General features: G+C 35.6%; 1 protein-coding gene across 4 annotated transcripts in view; it reads right to left on the bottom strand.

Moving 5' to 3' along the window:
* Positions 1-1,186: 1,186 nt before the first annotated feature.
* Positions 1,187-22,293, bottom strand: part of LOC143242898 (uncharacterized) — a 247,365-nt gene continuing 226,258 nt past the window's right edge. The window contains exon 6 of one of the 4 annotated variants that reach the window (XM_076486502.1): positions 1,187-1,683. In XM_076486502.1, the coding sequence (XP_076342617.1) occupies positions 1,654-1,683 (30 nt within the window). In that variant the 3' untranslated portion in view covers positions 1,187-1,653. Of the gene's footprint in view, positions 1,684-15,849; positions 19,120-19,664; positions 20,390-22,293 lie in introns of those variants that run through there. The other 3 variants (XM_076486501.1, XM_076486500.1, XM_076486503.1) reach the window with 3 other exon arrangements.

The raw sequence follows: 22,293 nt of genomic DNA, 5'->3' as shown, positions 1-22,293 counted from the left end.
TGAGCCAGATCACATTTCTCCAATGGTTTTGAAGGAGTATAAATATTGGATATATGAGCCATTTCAAACTATTTCCTGTCAGTTCTTAAGTAGTTGGTAGAAACCAAAGGATTGGAAGTTAGCTTAGGTAAATAGTCTTTTAAAGAGAGGTAATACATATTGTCTCAGTAAATGCAGACCCATTTGTCTTTTATAGGTTGTGGGAAAATATTAGTAAATTATGTTAAAACATGCTTTGCAAAGCCGTTTAACAAAGTTCAGTATTGCATTGTATAGTACCCATGGTTCCACTGAGGAAAATCTTACGTTACAAATCTTTTGATATTTTTTGAAAAGGTTACTGCTTATATAGATCAGAGTAAGGGTGTAGATTAGGTTTATATGGATTTGTCAGAAAGCATTTGCAAAGTTCCACATAAATGGCTGTGAAGAAACGTATCTCTGTTGGTGTAAGAGATAAGTAACTGGATAGACAGGATGGAAGAGTAAGGTTGTTACAGATGGAGATTATTAAAGCTGGACTAATATTGTTACTAGGGTACCTAAGGGCTGGGTCTTAGGACCACCATAGCTACTGTATAAACTTTATATGTTAACCTCCTTTCTTTAGCTCAGAGAGTAGAACTAATAAAGGGGACTGTATAACTGTTTTCATACAGTCGTTTCAGTTACAATGTAAAACATTTGATTTGTATATGATTTCAAAACCAATTAATTATTCAGGCAATTTTTCTTCCCCTGAAATAAAATAAAAAATTCTGATTTCCACAATATTAAATAGCGTCTAAACTGGTTTTATCTTGATATCTAGTAAGGAATCTGACAGACCAAATAATTAATTTCAAATACAATAACAGCAACTTCTATACGAGGTTAATTTTAATAATTACATCGTTGCGACCTTTTACCATCATCTTCAATTAAACATTGTAATTATTGTATTTTATAACCGTTACCTTAGTTTCTGCAGGATTATGCTATGAAACATAATGTAGCTGTGTTTACATTATAAAAAATAATGTCTTTTTAATAAGACTGAAAATTATATTGTCAGAATAATTTTGTTTTCTCTACAATGAATTAACTTGCAAATAATAATCCTTTCATCTTGAAATATATTAATAATGTAGATGTTTACTGAAGGGTTCTCTAATGTGTTTTGTTTGAATAGTAGGCAAAAACAAAATCACGAGTAACAAATATGTTTATTTCTCGCTTTTAAAGTTCATATGTCTTGCTCTTACAGAGTCCATAATTCTTCTCGTGATTCATGGCATGTGCACGTTTTACCAATGTCACGGCAGGACAAATTGCAATTTCAAGCGTCACTCATATGACATCATAGTAGAGTCTCCTGACTGAGTGACAAACAAACAACACACAGTGGCGCAATTGGTAAAACAGGTTATCTCTCTAGGTGGTCTTGGTCCTCTGTTATTGTAATAACAATAAAAGAAACGCTGTTCTGGTACTAACAAGAGGGTGCTTACCTTCGCTGTTTTCGATCTTTCTCTGCCCTATGAAAATTCTGTATAATTTTCCAAGAGGTCTTATTAGCTCCACTACAAGTGATCCATATGAGTGAAACTATAAATAAGTCGTCCACTCGTGTCATCGGATTCAAGAATATAGCTACTGTAACTATATCTAGACCTAGGTAGACTGGAGTGTGATTTTATACATCTTGTGGAAAAAAAAAGAAGTTAATACACAGAATGATGTTTCTATTTTATATTAACATGGGTGAAAAAACTTAAAACATTCAAGTACTGTCATGTCAAGTTTATGATACTAACAAACATAAAACACAAGACATGGTTGTTTAAAGATATTTCACAAACATATATGATATACAAACTCCACACAATTTAAACTTTACTGTGAAATGAATATACTAAATTAAAAATCATCGATCATCCACAAGTGATGTCAAAACTATTAAAATATTTTAAATATTTTAAATATTAAATTTGAAATAAATTGCTTATGATATTAACAGTGTTCAGGCAAATTTTATTTAGTTACAGTGCTACAAAATATGAAATCATACCCCACATTCACACTGACCCATCAAATCCTGTTTTTCAGAGTTGCTGTTAATTTTCTCTTTGTTTAATACCATATTTTTATATTCAATAGGAAGCAAAGGTTTTAATTTTTCAAATGAGATAAATTGTTTTCTGTATTGAGAATTGTCTATTTTCACTTGCAGTTCAAACTTTATTCCCATGCAAACACATCAATGAGCTTAGCTGATTATAACCGTTTTAGGTTAGATTATATAAAATAAGGAATAATAAGTTTTTATGAGGTATGCTTGCAAGCAACTCATAAACAGTCTTATATGATTCAGTAGGGTAATTTGATCTTCACATTTACAAAGTAAATTACAAATTTTATGGTGAGAATATCAGTTAAATATGATTCAAAAGGACAATAAAACTATAAGTATAATCAGATATATACTGTTGTACATTTCAAGATATTTAGAATAAAGAAATGTTTCATGTTACAATCTGAAGTTATTCTAGAAAGAAAAACGTAATTTAAGTATATATTGATTTTTTTTATTTGGTGGTCACAAGGTCAGTCACATGGGACAACCTCATATAAAGTTACAGTAGAGAAAATGACAGATAAAATATAATGTTTTACTGATAGAAACATTTAAAACTTTGTTAGGAGATTTTAAGAGGTCATGAAAATGAAATTTCAGAATTTTTCAGATAAGTGGAAGTACTTTCTAATTTTAACATAAAAATCGTTTTGCACTCCAAGCAGCCAACACTTTGACTCCATATGTTCATGGAGAAATACTTACTGAAAATACTTCATTAAAAATTCTCTATTTTTGTCAAAATAAGGCTCCCGATGACTACTGAAAGTTTTTGATATTTACTAGAGATGAACAAAACATATAAGTTGTTGAATGGACACAATAAAGGTCAATTTGGGGTCACGAACTTAGTTAACCCTTTCACTGTGGGCTTGGTATAACATACACGAGTTCGTCTACACTCTTCCACGCATTAAGTGTTTGTGCTATAACCATTTATATAGCATATGTATTTTCACATAATTTGGTATACTTTCAGCAAAGATTACAGATTGTTTAATGAAATATTTTTACTAGAAATGTGTTTGCGAAAATAGTGTCTGTTTGGTAACTAGTCTGAATCTAAATGGATTTCATGTTAGGATTAAGAGAACAATTCTTCATCTTTAAAATCTCAAATATTATTTACATAATCTCTAAAACATCCTAAATACATTTCAAACATTTATTAATGACGAGAAATCCACTTGAAATAAAAATGCATCTCGGAACAGCTGGTATGGGTATTAACACTTTTATTAAAAAGAGAGAACAACGTTTCAACCTTCCTATATCATATTCAGGTCAAATGGAAATTCAAACGAAAGTTTTGAGTCCTCAACGTCCTTAAAGAAAAACTGGAGAAGGGGTAATTAATAAAACATTTTCGTCAAGCCATGGTTGGTTATTTCGTTTCAAAAAACGCTCTATGGTTCATAATGTTGGTATTGCAGGTAAAAGTCCAAGTGAAGACGAAGATGCTGCTGAAAATTATTCTATTGAATTTATAAATAATTATTGAAAAAGTTCGGTGCAAAGATGACCAAATTTTTTATGTTAATGAAACTGGTTTATCTTGGGAAAACTTACCTTCAAGAATTTTTCTGTCAGAAAATGAAAAAAAAACCTCAGCTAGTTTACAAAACGTCAAAAGATTGTTTGACACTTTTGTTAATCGGAAATGCATCTGGCGATTTTAAATTAAAACCCATGCTTGTGAATCCTATGAAAACCCCCCGAACACTGGGCAAAAGAGAGTGTTCCAGTTGTTTGGCGATCAAAAAAAAGTATGAATTACGAAAACTTTGTTTGATGACTGGTTATAAAGTTACTTTTGTCCTACAGTTGAACGTTATTGCAAAGAAAACTTGGACTTTAAAGCTTTGTTGTTATTAGGTCGTGCACCAGGCCATCTAGCGGAACTTTGTGACTTTAACGAAAATGTCAAAATTCACTTTCTTCCATCCAATACAGCATCTCCACTGCAACCAGTGGATCAAGCTGTAATTGCGACGTTTAAAGTTTACTATTTGAAGCGAACTTTTTTTGAAGCAGTGAAGGCTACAACTGGAGAAGCTGCACTATCTTTAACTGAATTATAGAAAAGTTACAACATCAGAAATTCTATCGGAAGCATCAACGAAGCGTGGCTCCAAGTTAACATGAGTAACACGAGAGCGGCGTGGAAGAACGTTTTGTCTGATTGCGCAAGCCATTCCTGCCGCTTTGAGTTCGAAATTAGGGATGTTTCGCAAGACGTCGTCGAAATTGGACACAATATTGAATTCGAGTCTCAGGAGTGTATTTTTTTGCGTGTTTTTCTTATAGCAAAGCCACATCGGGCTATCTGCTCAGCCCACCGAGGGGAATCGAATCCCTGATTTTAGCGTTGTAAATCCGGAGACATACCACTGTACTAGCGGGGGGCGAGTCTTAGGAAGTGGATAATGTTCGAGAATGCATTTACGCACATTCTGAAGCTCTCAACAATGATACGCTCCTTAATTTAGACCAAGATTGGGCATATCATGAAGAAGAAAAAAGTCCAGAGTGTAACGAAAGTACTAGTGATAAGCAGGAAGAATAATTTCTCTTACAGGAACTTGAAACAATGTTTCGGGCAGTGGAAACTGATACAGACTTAATTATGAATCATGATCCAGAACACTGCCAAGAAATGAAGAAAAAGAAAATGATGCAACTAAGATTTGATAGATTTTCATTAAACAGTAAATTTTTACACTTTTCATTTTTACAAAATAAAATATTCATTGTTTTAATTTTTCAAAATAAAGGTTATCAATTAATATCGTTTTTATTTTACCTCATAACTATTTGTGTTTTTTCTAACTAATGAGGCTTAATTATTTCTACTATGAAGAAATTCCTTATGGTACCCACGCATCATTATTTTTCCTATTGAAACTTTTCCCCCCATTCAGTGCTGATTCAATCAATGCGGTAGTTTTTCCAACGCATTAACCGCACTGTGCGAGGTATTCTCGTGTATTCCATTTTGTAATTTTGTACCTATCAAGAATAAGAATAATCACGTGACTTGTTAGTTTACCGTTGCGAAGAGACGAAGTGGTATCAATGGACCTGTCAGTTGGTAGATATCCGTCCAATAGGTACTCCGTATAGAAAATTCGTGTAGACTGCATACATAACAACCTACGAATTCAAATGAATTAGACGTATGTTCGTTGTTAGTGTTATAGCTGTATTGCGTTTTTATAGTGTGTGGCGATTAAGATACGACATTCAGTTTTTTGAACTCGTAAGAATAACACTGCACAACAGTTCTGCCCAATATGAAAAGCATGGGCACATAATAACACGAATAGCGAGTACTGATTGGTTAGTAGTTCAATGAACAAAATTCATTTTTCTTCCTTTCTTTGTTTTATGAGTGTACATAAACCTAAATAATTAGAGTACAGAACATTGATGAATGAGGTCTTGATGTATTGTGTGTATGAGTTTGGGAAGTTGTTACCTGGATTTACTCCGGATGTTGTCATCAACATAGTTTAATTAGAACACGCATACCTTTTCTCGTGCTAATAGTCACAATTCTGAAATCAACATCACTATCTATTAGATAAACTCCTATTATGCTTCCCAAATGTTAAATCCACCACAGAAGTTCGAATGAATTGTTCTTTGTAAAATGTTAACAGAAAGCATTACGTGATATAAATGATAACCTACAGTAAACATTTACAGTGAAAATATCAAGAAGTTAAAACTGTATTAATCTCAATTTAAGTGATGGTTTTACGTGTAATGATAGTTTATTCAACTTCTTGTTGATTAGAAACGTCTGTCACAAATCATGGGTGAATTAACTTGGGCATCAAGCTGGCGAAGCGAGATTATATTACTGTACTTACCGACAGAAATAAATGTTAAACCTATTATATTTATAATACTATATTCTATATCTAGTCCCATGAAAACTTTCAACAATTAGAATAATGTATAACAGTAGTATTCAAACCACTTTAATTTTGACATATCTGTTGCGTACGACGCGTTTCACTCATCAATAAAGTGCATTATTAAAAGATATAATATGCTTGATACTAACATATGATAACAAGTAGGTTACTTATGTCATGGTCTGCCATCTTGAGAAAAGACTTTCACTCCATACCATTCGTGGCTGAGTGGTTAGTATGAGAGAATCATATACCAAAACATCGAATTTTAATATTCTTAGTGAAAGAGCACGTATAACCAATTGTAAAACTATGCGTTAAACAACAAACAAAAATAATTTAATTCAAAGTGCCAGAAACGTACATATTGAGGATCAGTTTGATATATCATTAAAGTTATCAATACATACTTATGTCAAGAGTTTTAAATAAAAATATGGCTGCTATAAAGAAAGACGGGAAAGCAGTTCTGAAATCAAAGCCAAAGAAATGTTTTTTTTTATAAAGTAAGTGAGATAAAATCACTTTTCAACGTATGTGTTGTCCCAGAGTTTAAACCATTTTTTATATAATTGTTTGAGATTCATCCGCACTGAAATAAAAATCTTACAAAGTCATGGAGAAGATCAGTGTCTTGAAACTATGGAAGTTGATCTTTCAGCGATAGTTTGTAACTACCCATCATGATCATGGAGTCTACATGTACATTGTTTTTATTTTCTCTCAACATGAGATTGAGCCATCAAAAACATTTTTAAATATTATGCAGTAGTTAAACTTACACTTTCAGTAGCTTAACCTTATGTTGGCCCGGCATAGCCAGGTGGGTTAAGGCGTACGACTCGTAATCCGAGGGTCGCGGGTTCGCATCTCCGTCGCACCAAACATGCTCGCCTTTTCAGCCGTGGAGGCGTTATAATGTAACGGTTCAATCCCACTATTAGTTGGTAAAAAAGTAGCCTAAGAGTTGACGGTAGATGGTGATGACTAGCTGCATTCCCTCTAGTCTTACACTGCTAAATTAGGTACGGCTAGCGCAGATAGACCTTGAGTGGCTTTGCGCAAAATTCAAGAAACAAACAAACAAACTTTATGCTATAACTTGAGAAAATATTTCATTTACACATGATACTTCATGGTGTTATTTTACAAAAGTGGATACTGTACTTTCACGTGATCAATGTATAAATTTAACTATATTGAAATCATTATTTTAACAGCTGTCTCTAGGATTTTAATAAATGCGCTGTGATAGTGTAACTATACTTCCATGTATGATGACGTCATCAATCTCTCAAGTTGAAACTATTATTTTCCGTATTTTAACATGTATTAATACAGTTTGTTACAACTAAAATCTTAAATGAACGTCTCACTATTTATCCATCTATTTTCTTTACAAGGTCACAGTTGAATTAAACTTGGAGAGTGTCTTATGGTATTAGATGTTGATCACTGGTAAACATACCTCTAATCTTCAGTAGTAACACAAATCTTGTGGAACTATGGAATACATTTCTATACTATTCGTAACTTCTTTCAGACATTGTCCTATAGGGTACTTGTTTCCGCTATCATTAGTAAAACTTGCATATTATTCGAATATGGCAGTTATTATCATGAAACAATTTTATCACCTTACAACTAAACATAATAAATGAACGACTTTTTATTTAACTTTACTGTTATATAAGATATGAAATTACATGAACTCTTAGATTCTCCATGTATAGAGTTTGGAGACTTTTAAGAATTACAAAAGTCATACACTTAAAGAGACAGTGATAATACAGTTCCAAAACTACTGTGAAAATATCGATGTTGTTATCATATATACTTCAAACAGCCTTTAACAAAGAAGAGAAAGGTGATTAGAGCTTGTCGAGTGTGATATTTAAGAACGCTTTCCAACTTGGTTTAGAAAATATATACGATAGTTGTTAAATTTACAAAAACTCGGAAATAATACTGTGAATGAATTTAACAACATTTTCTGTGAGGCTCAAACTCTGTGTAGTGAGCTTTAAATTGACATCATAATGCCAAGGCAGGCTAAAAGACAGATGTACCGTGCTAACCCACAAACCACTAGCCTTGAGGACTACTTTCGTATTGTTGCATTTGTACCATTTGTTGATTACTTTCTTTCACAAATATGTGAAACTGTCCAGTCAAAAAACTCTCCTTACAAACTTCACGTGTCTACTACCATCAGGATCTACCACAGAACGGTCAGACCCTACAGCACAACAATGTGACCAAATTAAAGAGTTGATCAATATATACAAGGCTGACGTTGACAGCACTTCACTAGCTGCAGTAGGTGAACTTAGGGTTTCGTACAAATCACTTGTGAACAACAGACCAAAAAATGTCATAGATGCATATGCAATGTGCAATGTAGAAATGTTCCCAGTCATTTCTACACTGTTGAAAGTATTTGCCTGTGTCAACGAGCTCAGTGGAGCGTTCGTTTTCAACTCTCAGAAGAATCAAAACGTATTTGAGAAATACCACCGCTGAAGATCGATTGAATGGCCTGGCCTCATTATACATTTACCGTGATATAAAAGTTGAACCAAACTGTGTTGTAGAGGTTCTGGCAAGAATGAACAGGCGTTTGAGCCTTTCATAGATATTCGATTGTATTTCTCTAGTTCTGACAAAACTTGATGTATTAAAAGTGTTCAGTCAGAAATTTGCATTTGACCATTTGTTATGTGTGAAACTATCTGCCATGCAATTACGGATCTTTATGAAACTTCACAGGTGGCAACTGAACTTGTCTATAGAGTTTGGGTCCATGGGAGGGTTAACCCCAACCCCCCCATGGTTACGCCCCTGTATAGAAGCACTGAGTTATAATTTACAGAAAAGGATTGTTTGTTTGTTTTTGAGTTTTGCGTAAAGCTACTCGAGGGCTATCTGCACTAGCCGTCCCTAATTTAGCAGTGTAAGACTAGAAGGAAGGCAGCTAGTCATCACCACTCACCACTAACTCTTGGGCTACTCTTTTTACCAACGAGTAGTGGTATTGACCGTGCCTTTATAACGCCCCCACGGATGAAAGGGCGAGAATGATTGGTACGACCGGGATTCGAATCCGCGACCCTCACATAACGAGTCAAACGCCTTAACCCACTTGGCCATGCTGGGCCTACAGAAAAGGAAACAAGGTGTATAAGTTTATAATACACGATACTCAATAATAGAACCTTTTTTATAAACATTGAGCTGAAACATTTATGTCTTGATATGTGATACTGACTGTGGACTAAGAAACTTATGGACATTTTTTGTTGTTGTTTTGTAGAAGTAATTCTAAATCATTTGTGAAATTTGTTGGATACCCTGGTTAATAGATTGTTCCATTCTTACATCTGTTATCAACTAATGGAATGGTTCCTCTGATTTTTACTGTTATTTTGAGGTTTATCAGATTTTTGTTTTATTGGCAACATGATTGGTAAAGAAATATATTTGTAATATCTGTTTACCCTGTTCTGATATTTTTAAACGAGGTTTGATTTAGCTTCCATTTTATATGCCACAGAAAAGTGCTTGATTTTACCATAATATTCAATGGTTTGATTATTTTAAAGACATGACTGTTAAACAGACAATTAAATTAAAAAATTACATAAGTGTAAACTTCATTTATGTATTGTGTGGTTTTCATTTTGTTGAATAACAAAAATGCATATACAATAATATTAGAGCAGGTAATTATCACAGTGAATTGTTTGTTTGTTTGTTTTGGAATTTTGCACAAAGCTACTCGAGGGCTATCTATGCTAGCCGTCCCTAATTTAGCAGTGTAAGACTAGAGGGAAGGCAGCTAGTCATCACCATCCACCGCCAACTCTTGGGCTACTCTTTACCAACGAATAGTGGGATTGAGCGTCACATTATAACGCCCCCACGGCTGGGAGGGCGAGCATGTTTGGCGCAACCAGGATGTCAACCCGCGACCCTCAGATTACGAGTCGCACGCCTTAACACGCTTGGCCATGCCGGGCCATCACAGTGAATCAGCCAATAAAATACATTGTTTGTATAACCTTATTGCTACCGACCAATCACAAAAATCACAGGCAGTCGAGAACCGAGATTGGTTTAGTAATTAATTTTATGTTACTACAGGGTATTTTAACGTTTTCACATACTGAATCATCTTTATTGGAACAGATACCACGGTACCTCAAAAGTGAAAACATGACATAGTAGACGTGTAATGGAATTAAAATATTTATAAAAATATGAGACTTTATACAGAAAGTTTAATAGCTTATAAATTTTGTTTTAAAAATAGCAGATACTTATAATAGTTGTGCAAAACGTTAGTTTTTGTGAAACCAAAATAATGTTTTCTTGGGACTAATATACAAATATATAATAAAACACACACACAACGTTTATCTCTAGACATCGGTGTTTGTATAGTAGTGGACATTGTAACAGTAGAACAAACTTTTATATGAAAAATGAAAATAGCAAGTTAAAATAATAAATTTTAAGTTATGGAAAACTTATTTCAGTTTAACAAAACTGCGAAATCAGTTCATATAATTTCTTATTTCCTGAGACTGGTTATTTCCAGTTAATATATTAAAATTTCAGTACTTTTCATGTTATGGTAATTATAAGAACGCATAATTGAAAGCAAATGATAAAATGTTATATCTTAGTCGCATTACATATGTCGTCTCAGGCGTTGAAGAGGCCTCTCGTCAAACAGTAGTAATAGTTAATACGTCAAAAGGTTTCTGACGTATTAAAGAGTGAGTGAGCCCCCCAGTAGTACAGCGGTATGTATGCGGACTCACAGAGTAGAACGCAAGTTAGTACATCATACTTTGATCCCCCCAGTAGTACAGCGGTATGTATGCGGACTCACTCAGTAGAACGCAAGCTATTACATTACACTTTGAGCCCCCCAGTAGTACAGCGGTATGTATGCGGACTCACTCAGTAGAACGCAAGTTATTACATCATACTTTGATCCCCCCAGTAGTACAGCGGTATGTATGCGGACTCACTCAGTAGAACGCAAGCTATTACATCATACTTTGAGCCCCCCAGTAGTACAGCGGTATGTATGCGGACTCACACAGTAGAACGCAAGCTATTACATCATACATTTTCATAAGATTTACTGATATGAACTGTAAATATTTTTGTTTTTTTATAAATTAAAAGTTGTACTGTTATTGAAAAACTGACGGTTTTTTAATAACTCTAGCTTCTCGGTACTACATTTAAAAATGACAACAATGAAAATATAATCAAACCCTCACCTACAGTCCTGTTGAAGTCTTGTTTTTCGTGTGGAGAGTATTTTTATTTAAAATTGTGTTCTATTATAAAGAAATTGTTGTTGCACTTACCAAAATTATTTTTCTAATCGTTTGAATCTTGAATACCTAAAGTCATATTTTTAATGAATGTTTGTTTGTGATGCTATTCAATAGATGGCGAAGGAGGTAGTATCATACACGCTACATCATGTATACCATAGAAAGATTGTTTGTATGTTTTTGTAATGTCACGCAAAGCTACTCGAGGGCTATCTGCGCTAGCCGTCCCTAATTTAACAGTGTAAGACTAGAGGGAAGGCAGCTAGTCATCACCACCCACCGCCAACTCTTGGCCTACTCTTTTACCAACGAATAGTAGGATTGATCGTCACATTATAACGTCCCCACGGCTGAAAACGTGAGTATATTTAGTGCGACGGGGATTCGAACCAGCGACCCTCAAATTTCAAATTACGATTCTAACGACTTAACCCATCTGGCCATGCTGGGACCCCATAGTAAGAAAATGGGACAATTCAAAAAAGATCCAGTGTTTCCCAACATTTTTATTGTGATTTTTTTCATTTGAACCAAGTGCAATGTTATTTCGTTACACTGTTTACGGTCTAATATGAAAATAGGAATTATTTATTATATTACATTGTAATTCATTAAAATTAGGTATAATTAAAGTATATTTAATAGATAATTCCTTGCTTTTAAAGTATTTTTAACAGCAGTTTCATTTCAGTTGAATCTCTGTTTACCTGTCCCTTACACTTTTCTTGTTTTTCATGTTTAATATTTCGGCAGTGCAATCAGTAAATATTTGTGGTCAAATTAGGTTTTGGTGTAATGAATTGTTACATCATTTTATTTAACTGTCTTATTTTGCCACAAAAAACACGGAGGGGGGCTAAAGTTTCTGATCTTTCCTGGTTATCATTTAAGCCCCTTTAGGGCTCAAGACGTTTTAAACTAAAATAACTAACTACCAAAGATATGCGATGCGATTGTGAAGAAGAAAGACCAAAGTTCTGTCGAAACATAAAGATGTTCCACCATCAATAAAACTTTTCCTTATGCTTATAAACTGTTCTTTGCTTACTTATTATTATATTAGCACAATGTGCTTCCGCGCTCAGGTACATTATGCTCATTCTTTTTTGAATTTACTTTTCAATACATGTATATATTACTACAACTTGTGTTTAGCGATCCACTGATGTAACAAGATTATTAACATAACTTTAAATAATTTTATTCATTAATATATTTAAATTGATAAATTATATTATTAAAACATTTTGTTTCGAGTAAATAAAAGGAAAGTACGTGTGTTTCAGTTTGATGCATGAGACGTATATTTCTGGATGTGTATTGAGCAAGTCTCGCCTGATCACTAAACCTGTAGAAGATTCTTGAAAGCAAGAACCAACAATATTTGTTTTACGAAAACGTTAGCGTGTTTTCGAACATTGTTGAAAGTTCGATAATCTCGCGTGATTAGAATATGAAGCCGACGTATCAAGAGAAAGTTATTCTTGTTTGTCAGCTACAGCCAGCATACTGTAAGCCTCGGAAGCTATAATTGTGATTAATGCTTATTAATTGGAAAACTACAGAAATTTTGTTTATTTTGAACATTATAAACCATTCAACCTCAGTTAATTAACTTCGGACGTTAATATTTCTTCGAGTACATTAAATATTTTTGTCGGTAAGAGTCAGCTTGTGAACAGTGTGAGACCTACCAAGCTAGTCGGCTTAAGCGAGGTGTAACAACATCAACTCAGAATTAATTTGTTCATCGCGGACCTGGATCGTCTGTAAAGTAATCACTTCCAGGCCCGATATAAAACTCAGTATTGTCTATAAGTTTGTTTTGAATTTCGTGCAAAGCCACGTGACGGCAAATTGATACACCCGTCTGAGATGTTTAGGAGTGTAAAACTACAGGGAAGCATGTTTGGTGTGACCGGGATTCGAACCGCCGATTCACAGATTAGAGTCGAGTGCTTTAACCACCTGGCCATATTAAGCCTAATGTACATTTTATAGTTGTTTTGTTTAAGACCAACTAGTTCAGTTGCTTTTCAGTCCCCAAGTGATACAGTAGCGTTTCTTTGGACCCGCAATGACAGAAAGCGGGCTATGATACCAGAGGGTGGTTGGGTGGGGGAGATCACAACTACTCCTCTGTAAGTTTGTAAAACTGTTGTATATAAATCATTATTTGTAATATCCATTATTATAAATTGTATTGAGGTTTGTATGTTAAAATATTTTGTGTTAAGAAAGAAAACTGTGTGTCAATCTTGTTCACAAATGTCATAAATTTGATACGTATCGAAATTCAGTTAACTTCTAAATTAAAATTAAAATTTCCGGCTATTTGAAATCGTGACACGTAACACGGCCCGGCATGGCCAAGCGTGTTAAGGCACACGACTCGTAATCCGAGGGTCGCGGGTTCGAATCTCCGTCACACCAAACATGCTCGTCCTTTCAGCCGTGGGTGCGTTATAATGTTACGGTCAATCCCACTATTCGTCACTAAAAGAGTAGCCCAAGAGTTGGTGGTGGGTGGTGATGACTAGCTGCCTTCCCTCTAGTCTTACACTGCTAAATTAGGGACGGCTAGCACAGATAGCCCTCGATTAGCTTTGTGCGAAATTTAAAAAAAACAAACAGACGCGTAACATACATAACTTGCGTAACATAATATAACGGAGATTTGTCCGAGATAAATTATAATACGTAACAGTACTTCTACTTTACCTTCCATTTGATCATCACTGATATTCGATATATTTGGAGATATTCACACCATCAGATTCGAATGTCTCGTTATCAAAAATTTAATGTACCTCACTAACCACGGGTGTAATAATTGCATTTTTTAAAATGTGAGAAACAAGTTATATAATGCTTACATGACATATGATGTCTGTATGATAAATAGTTTTTGTAACACTGCTTAATATACATGTTGAAAGATGATTTTTTTGGGGGAGTTAGAAGCTGTTGCACGAACAGGTGTTTTAAATTAATTAAAACAATAAAAGTAGTTGTTATACAATCTGTGGCTTAGTTAGAATTTTATTATATTTATGTTCGTTCTTTATATCGATTTAATCGAAGATAATGAATAGTATTGCACATAAGAAATCAAAGAGCACTTACAAAAAAAACAATACAGTATTTGTTCTTCAATTGAACAAATGACGAAGCTATCGGAAGAAGTGCTAAGAGAGTTTAATCCGGTTTATAACTGAGAAGCTGTAATAATTCCCAACCTTGAAATTTTGGTATAATGTCGTGCAAGTTAGAAAAATTAAAAACTTTAACTGAATAGCCTGACTATAATAAATTAATAAAACGTTTTGTTTTGTTTTTGAATTTCGCGCAAAGCTACTCGAGGGCTATCTGCGCTAGCCGTCCCTAATTTAGCAGTGTAAGACTAGAGGGAAGACAGTCATTACCACCCAACGCCAACTCCTGGGCTACTCTTTTACCAGTGAATAGTGGGATTGACCGTAATATTATAACGCCCCCACGACCGAAAAGGCGAGCATATTTGGTGCTACGGGGATGCGAACCCGCGACCCTCAGATTACGAGTCGAACGCCTTAACACACCTGGCCATGCCGAGCATATTAAAAAACGCACCTGTGACTGACAGGGACCGAACTAGGGAAATGTACATAGACACATATATGTATATACCAACATAGAAGCACATACGAAAAGAAAATCGGATTGTTATTCAATATTAGTAATTTACAATTATATTAATGTACACATGTATATATACATACAACTATTATGATGTTTAGAACATATTGCTTTAAATCAAAGTGCAATATATAATTCATAATTTAATATTTAACATATATATCAAGACACATTGATTTTATATTTTATACAAAAGTAAACTCCTTACAAATTGTAATGACAATGTAAATCAGAATCTTTTCTTATATTTTCAGCTTCGTTGCAGGAATAGATGATAGAACTTATTCCAAGAATTCCTATCGTGCGCGATCGACACGTTTTATAATTCTATGTGCACATCTCAGTTTGAGAAATAAATTTGGGAAAACCAAGATTCTCGGAGTCGAGATTAAACATTATAAACCATAATAGACGATCCACGCGATCGATTGACAAATCGGCAGCTATATTCATTTAAAGCCTGAAAGAAAGTGAAAAACAGAACAAGAGAAACATTATTAGTTTAAAAACAGAACAAGAGAAACATTATTAGTTCAAAAACAGAACAAGAGAAACATTATTAGTTTAAAAACAGGACAAGAGAAACATTATTAGTTTAAAAACAGAACAAGAGAAACATTATTAGTTCAAAAACAGAACAAGAGAAACATTATTAGTTTAAAAACAGGACAAGAGAAACATTATTAGTTTAAAAACAGAACAAGAGAAACATTGTTAGTTTAAAAACAGGACAAGAGAAACATTATTAGTTTAATCCAGAAGAAGAACAGAATAATTTTATTTTCACAAAATATTTAATCAGTGACTTAACTGGATTTTTTAAAACATCATTACAATAATAATATTCAAATAATGTATTCTTCAGCATTAAACAATTAAACTACAAACAGAACTTTCAATCGAAGCAACTTACTGGGGATTCGAAAACGTTAGATCCTGAATAACGCCCCTACTTAATTATTGTATATATACTCTTCAAAAAAAGAAACGCAAAAGGCAAAATGTGAAACAAGTTTATTCCGGGTAGTTCTGTATGACATGCGTGAAACTTTGCACATTCACTGCTGAACATCCAAAGTCTGCAAAGGCGAAGTCCACGCTCACTAGTTGAAGTTTAACGTCACTCAACGTCAATAACGAGTATGCCCCCCGTGAGCATCAATAACTGCTTGGCATCTCCTGCCCATGGAAGCGATGAGATGACGAATCACATCCTGTGGAATGGCTGTCCACTCAGCCTGCAAAGCTGCTGCAAGCTGAAGTACAGTCTGCGGTTGAGGTTGTCGCCGTCGCAGACGTCGGTCCAACTCGTCCCAAAGATGTTTGATGGGGTTTAAATCTGATGATCTGGAGGGCCAATGAAGAACGTTGATGTTGTGGTGTTTCGAGAAGACAGTGGTGAGTCGGGCTGTGTGAGGACGGGCGTTGTCATGTTAAAAACGTCGTTGACGTTCACCATGATGGGTTGCACATGGGGCCTGAGAATCTCGTCGACGGTTGTGTACGGTCTGATCGGAAATCCTACGCAGCCCTGGTGTGGTTGAGGCAGTAGACTTTCAGTAAAAAAAATCTCGAAGTCGAAAAATAGATTGAAAGCACCAAACTTCTTAACCGTAATCCCATAATACAATCTAAAAAAATTCTTCCGATTAAAAAAATACACTCACATGTGAAATCTGTAAAATGTCTTTCCAGCAGGGGCGTAGCCAAGGGGAGCGGGGGTTAGCCCCCCATGGACTCAAACTCTTTAGACAAGTTCAGTTGCCACCTGTGAAGTTTCATAAAGATCCGTGATTGCATGGCAGATAATTTCACACACAACAAATGGTCAAACAAAAATTTCTGACTGAACACTCTTTTAATACAGCAAGTTTTGTCAGAACTAGAGAAATACAATCGAATATCTATGAAAGGATCAAACGCCTGTTCGTTCTTGCCAGGACATCTACAAAACAGTTTGATTCAACTTTAATATCACGGTGAATGTATAATGAGGCCAGGCCATTCAATCGATCTTCAGTGGTGGTATTTCTCAAATACGTTTTGAGTCTTCTGAGAGTTGAAAACGAACGCTCCACTGAGCTCGTTGACACAGGCAAATACTTTCAACAGTCTAGAAATGACTGGGAACATTTCTGCATTGCACATTGCATATGCATCAATAACGTTCATTGGTCTGTTGTTCGCAAATAATTTGTACCAAACCCTAAGTTCACCTACTGCAGCTAGTGAAGTGCTGTCAATGTCAGCCTTGTATATATTGACCAACTCTTTAATTTGGTCACATTGTTGTGCTGTAGGGTCTGACCGTTCTGTGGTAGATCCTGATGGTAGTAGACACGTGAAGTTTGTAAGGAGAGTTTTGTGACTGGACAGACGGTCACATATTTGTGAAAGAAAGTGATCAACAAATGGTACAAATACAACAATACGAAAGTATTGTGGTTTTTGTGTTAGCACGGTACATCTGTCTTTTAGCCTGCCTTGGCATTATGATGTCAATTTGAAGCTCACTACACAGAGTTTGAGCCTCACAGAAAATGTTGTTAAATTCATTCACAGTATTATTTCTGAGTAAACGGATTCAATCTTCCACTATTTCTACGTGATGCATCGCAGCACCTAAATCAATGTTCTGTTGCTGCAGTAAGTTGCACAGAGGTAAAGAAGGAAAACAATTTAGCAATGGTAAGTAGAGTGATGATGAATTCTGGCTGTGTTATAGAACACAACAATTGATTGGCTTGCGAGGCAGTATCTTTGTCTTGCCAACCTGATATGGTCTCAAGGGCATCTGCAACTGCATGAATTAATTCTGGAAAGACAATGACTGAGTCATGCCTCTCAGCCCACCGGGTGGGGCAGAAACCTTTCAAACTTTTTTTTATCGATTCAGGTGCTTTATTATTCAACGAAAGAGCTAAAACGTGCTTTCGGTTGGGTCTATTGAGAAAGTTTTCAATGCTAGAAATTACTCCCATGCAATTTCGCACAGGAATTTCTTTACAAGCATCAGAAATTGCAAAGTTTAGAGAATGAGCACTGCGGTGTACATAGAGTGCAAGTGGGAATTTATCAGTTATGTGTCTCTGGATACCATTGAATTTCCCACTCATAGAGGCAGCACCGTCGTACCCTTGTCCTCGCAGATAAGCCATGTCAATTCCATATTTTGTCAGATTGGTTATGATAACATCAGCCAAGTTACTGCCTGTCACATCATAATCAGGTATAGATTGCAACAGAGTTGTCATTGGCATGCAAATATCTAACACACAGCGAAAACTGTTCAATGCCTAAAATATCTGTTGTTTCATCAGCTAATATTGAGAAACACTTTGCAGCATTAATCCTGTTGACCAAAGCATCAAGAACATAAGTATTACAGGCATTGATGATTTCATTTTGAATTTGAGGACTCAGATACGTAGCATTCCTCTTTGTACTCTAAGGCTTGCTGAAAGCTTGACATCAACCTTTGCCCTGCAGCGCAAAATTGCCCGGAAAGTTTCATCATTATTGATGGACTCCTCATCAGTTTCACCAACAAACATTAAACCAGCATCATATTTTTCCCTCAAAGCTAAATCCTGTGAATAATACTGTCAATACAGTATCAATAATAGGCATTAAATATTGCCGGTTCTGTTCAATTTCTTGCTTGTAAATTGCATCAAGCTACAAGTGCACAGATGAACTTGTGTTTACGACCTGTAGAAAATTGTTAGCTTTTTCTTTGCTGTCTTGGTGGTACTGTTTCAATTCATGTGCCTTGAAGTCTTCAACAGCCTTCTTCCAGTTTGTGTACAGAAATTTCACTAGTTGTCCCAATTTATGGCTTCCAGTACCAGCACCATCAGGAGCAAAAAGACAGCAGTACTTGCAGAAAGCACCCTTTGCATATTGACTGCAGAGTAGCCATCTCCACTGTGAAAGCCAACAATGCTGAAAACGCAACTTTCTTGGACCACATTGGGGGAAAACATAATCACTCCCTGGCTTTCAGGCATTCTCAAAGAGGCATTTTTTTTGTTTCAGCGTTTATCTAAAAGAGAGAGAAAGACATAGTTCTAATTAAGTTATTTTGCGCATAGGAAAGTTTGTTATGAGAGTACAATAACCTCGAAGAGAAAGACCTAAAGCTGTACTTCACAGAGCAGGTCTAACATCCTGTGGCTGTAGGTCTACAATCACTAGCAGCAATGGATATTCAGTCTAAAACTGATGAGAATGTCAGCATATTTTTAATACAAAATTAATATAATGAGGAGTCGACTTACCTGTTTACCAATGCTGACATAATCAGAAATGTAATTTCCAATGTCCCAGACTGGACCTGAGGTGGTAGTGGCAGCACTGGTAGAAGGCCACAGTGATGACTCTGACAATTCAGTTGACAATTCTGATTCAACCTAATTGGCTGCAGCAGATTGATCAGTTCAGCCTCATGAATGGGTTTAAAGAAACCATGCAGTGTCTTTTGCTTTTTCAGGCTTGACATAGTGAATGATTGTTTATCGCAACTTCTGTTTGTCAACGTCACATTCACAGTACCATTGGCGCCACCTATAGTGAATGATTCACTATAGGTGGCGCCAATGGTACTAGGTTAGTGCCATGGTGCTGCCAGCCTGCCACGGTGCCACCCACTGTTTATTTGTGAAGTTAATTCTTGAAATCCAGGAATCTGAACATACACTGTTCATGATATTTGAATACAGATTATGGACACTATACATATATTTTGCACTCTCCTGAGTGACTCTATATTTTATATGTTGATGACAGGACTGTAGGCCTACTTTGCTGGGTCTGATAACTTTAAGTTATATATTATATATATAGGCCTATATAATTATTTATGATTAAAAACATAATACAAACACCTCAGTGTGCCATTCTGAAATTTATCCCAAAGGTGGTCTCAGAATACATAATTCAGGCTTTTCTTTTATGTTTTTATTTTAAAATTTCCTGGGGGCATGCCCCCGGACTCTCCTAGCATGACGCCCCCCCTCTCAATGGCTATTTCTGGCCACGCCCCTGCTTTCCATGAACCTATTCATAGAAAGAAAGAAGACTGGTTCGCCTATGGTGTTTCTAAATGCTGCTTACCTTTGGATTCATGCTCGAATAAAGCAAATTAAATTAATTGGAAGTGAAGAAATAATAGTAACAAGAAGGACAACTGACCTGAGAGGTCAAAATCTAATTATATTATAAGAAAGCAAGAAGAATATGGAAACGATGAAACCTCTAAAACCACTTCTGCTATATACAGCTGTATAGTTTTTCAAACTTCGTGTATTTCAAATCTGAAAAATAAAATTATGAATAATAGATTTATGAAGTTTATTTCTACGAATCAGCGCTTTCTGGAACATAATATTTCAAAATTTGGCGCGACGCTAAGAGGGATTGGGCTTTCGTGAACAGGAGGGGGTCTTAACTCACTAAAAGCGCATCTTTTCTTTAATTGTGTGTTTATGTTTTTCTTATATCAAAGCCGCATTGAGGTATCTGCCGTGTCTACCAACAGGAATCGAACCCCTGATTTTAGCATTGTAAATCCGCAGATTTACAGCTGTCCCAGAGGGAGTATTTTCTCTTTAAATTTACCTACAATGAACGACAACAGGGCCAGTGTTATTATTCATATAGCGCCGAGCTTCCAATAGATACTACAGCATTACGTTTACGTCTTCTGGAACTCCATGAGCTGCTCACGTTCTGTACCAGAGATGAGTTATTTCTCGAAACAAGTTTCTCTAAGACAGACAATTAAACCAGTACTTATATAAGTTATTTACAATGATATATCGTATAAACAACTGAAATTATACGCACCCTTGACAGAAGTTTAGTCAGGCAGTAGTCTAATAGAAAACAAGTAATATTACAGTTAAAAAGAACTAGTGCTTAAATTTTCTTTTATTACAGAAACAACATAATATTTATCGCGTTTGAAAGGATAAATCATTCTGAAACCTTCCTTTAACAGTGTAGAGAAAACACTAAGCAACTCTTTACTTCCCCTATTTGTCTCTGTGACCTCTTCAGTTTAAAGACTCATATTACTAAAGATTTAGCGTAAATAGTTCATTTTGTTGTTTAGTCCATCTTCAACTGATTTTTCTAAACGAACTTTTTTTTTGCTAATTGCTCTGTATTTTGGCTACAATTATTTCTTTGTCACTAACTTCTATTGTCGTTAGTAAACAAGCTTAGCATGGCCTGGTGGTTCGAACATAATCGTTAGTAAACAGGCTTAGCATGGCCTGGTGGTTAAAGAATAATTGTTCGTAGACAGGCTTAGCATGGCCTGGTAATTAAAGCATAATCGTTAATAAACAGGCTTAGCATGGCCTGGTGGTCAGAGCGCTCCACTCGCAATGTGAGGCTTGAGAATTCGAATACTGTCTTCAAAAGTCCTCACCTTTTGAGCTGTGACAATCAATCCTACTTTTCTTTGGTAAAAGGTAGCCCAAGAATCGGCGATGATGGTGGTGTTAACTGGCTGCCTACCCTTTAATCCATCAATACCAAATCAGAAACGGCTAACACATGTAGTCCTTGAGAAGCATTGCGCGAAATTCATAACAATCCTCACAAACAAATATACCAAATCGACTTCGACTGAAAATATCGTTATCAAACGGTAATTGTTTGTTTTTGAATTTCGCGCAAAGCTACACGAGAGCTATCTGCGCTAGCCATCCCACATTTAGCAGTGTAAGACTAGAGGGAAGGCAGATAGTCATCACCACCTACTGCCAACTCTTGGGCTACTCTTTTACCAACGAATAGTGAGATTGACCGTCTGTAAAACGCCCCCACGGCTAAAAGGGCGACCATGTTTGGTGCGACCGGAATTCGAACCCGCGACTCTCAGATCACGAGTCGAACGCCTTAACCCACCTGGTCATGCCGGGCAAGAGGAAGGAGGAAGTAATTCCACACATCTCATTATTTATAGATTTTGCTTGTTTTATACGTATTATGTTCAGAGGTTATTAATGAATTTTTTCGGAGTAGAACGACAATCGTTAACAAACAAAATATTTGATGAATGTCTAATAGAAAGCTATGAATTAGCACAGAATAATGATTCACATTTTAACGGCTCGGTATGGTTACGTGGTTAAGGCGCTCGACTCGTAATCTGAAGGTTGCGGGTTCGAATTCCCGTCACACCAAACATGCTTGCCTTTTCAGCCGT

Source organism: Tachypleus tridentatus, unplaced genomic scaffold (genome assembly GCF_004210375.1).
Source record: "Tachypleus tridentatus isolate NWPU-2018 unplaced genomic scaffold, ASM421037v1 Hic_cluster_2, whole genome shotgun sequence".
NCBI classification, from domain to species: domain Eukaryota; kingdom Metazoa; phylum Arthropoda; class Merostomata; order Xiphosura; family Limulidae; genus Tachypleus; species Tachypleus tridentatus.
This window is presented reverse-complemented; position numbering and strand designations above follow the sequence as displayed.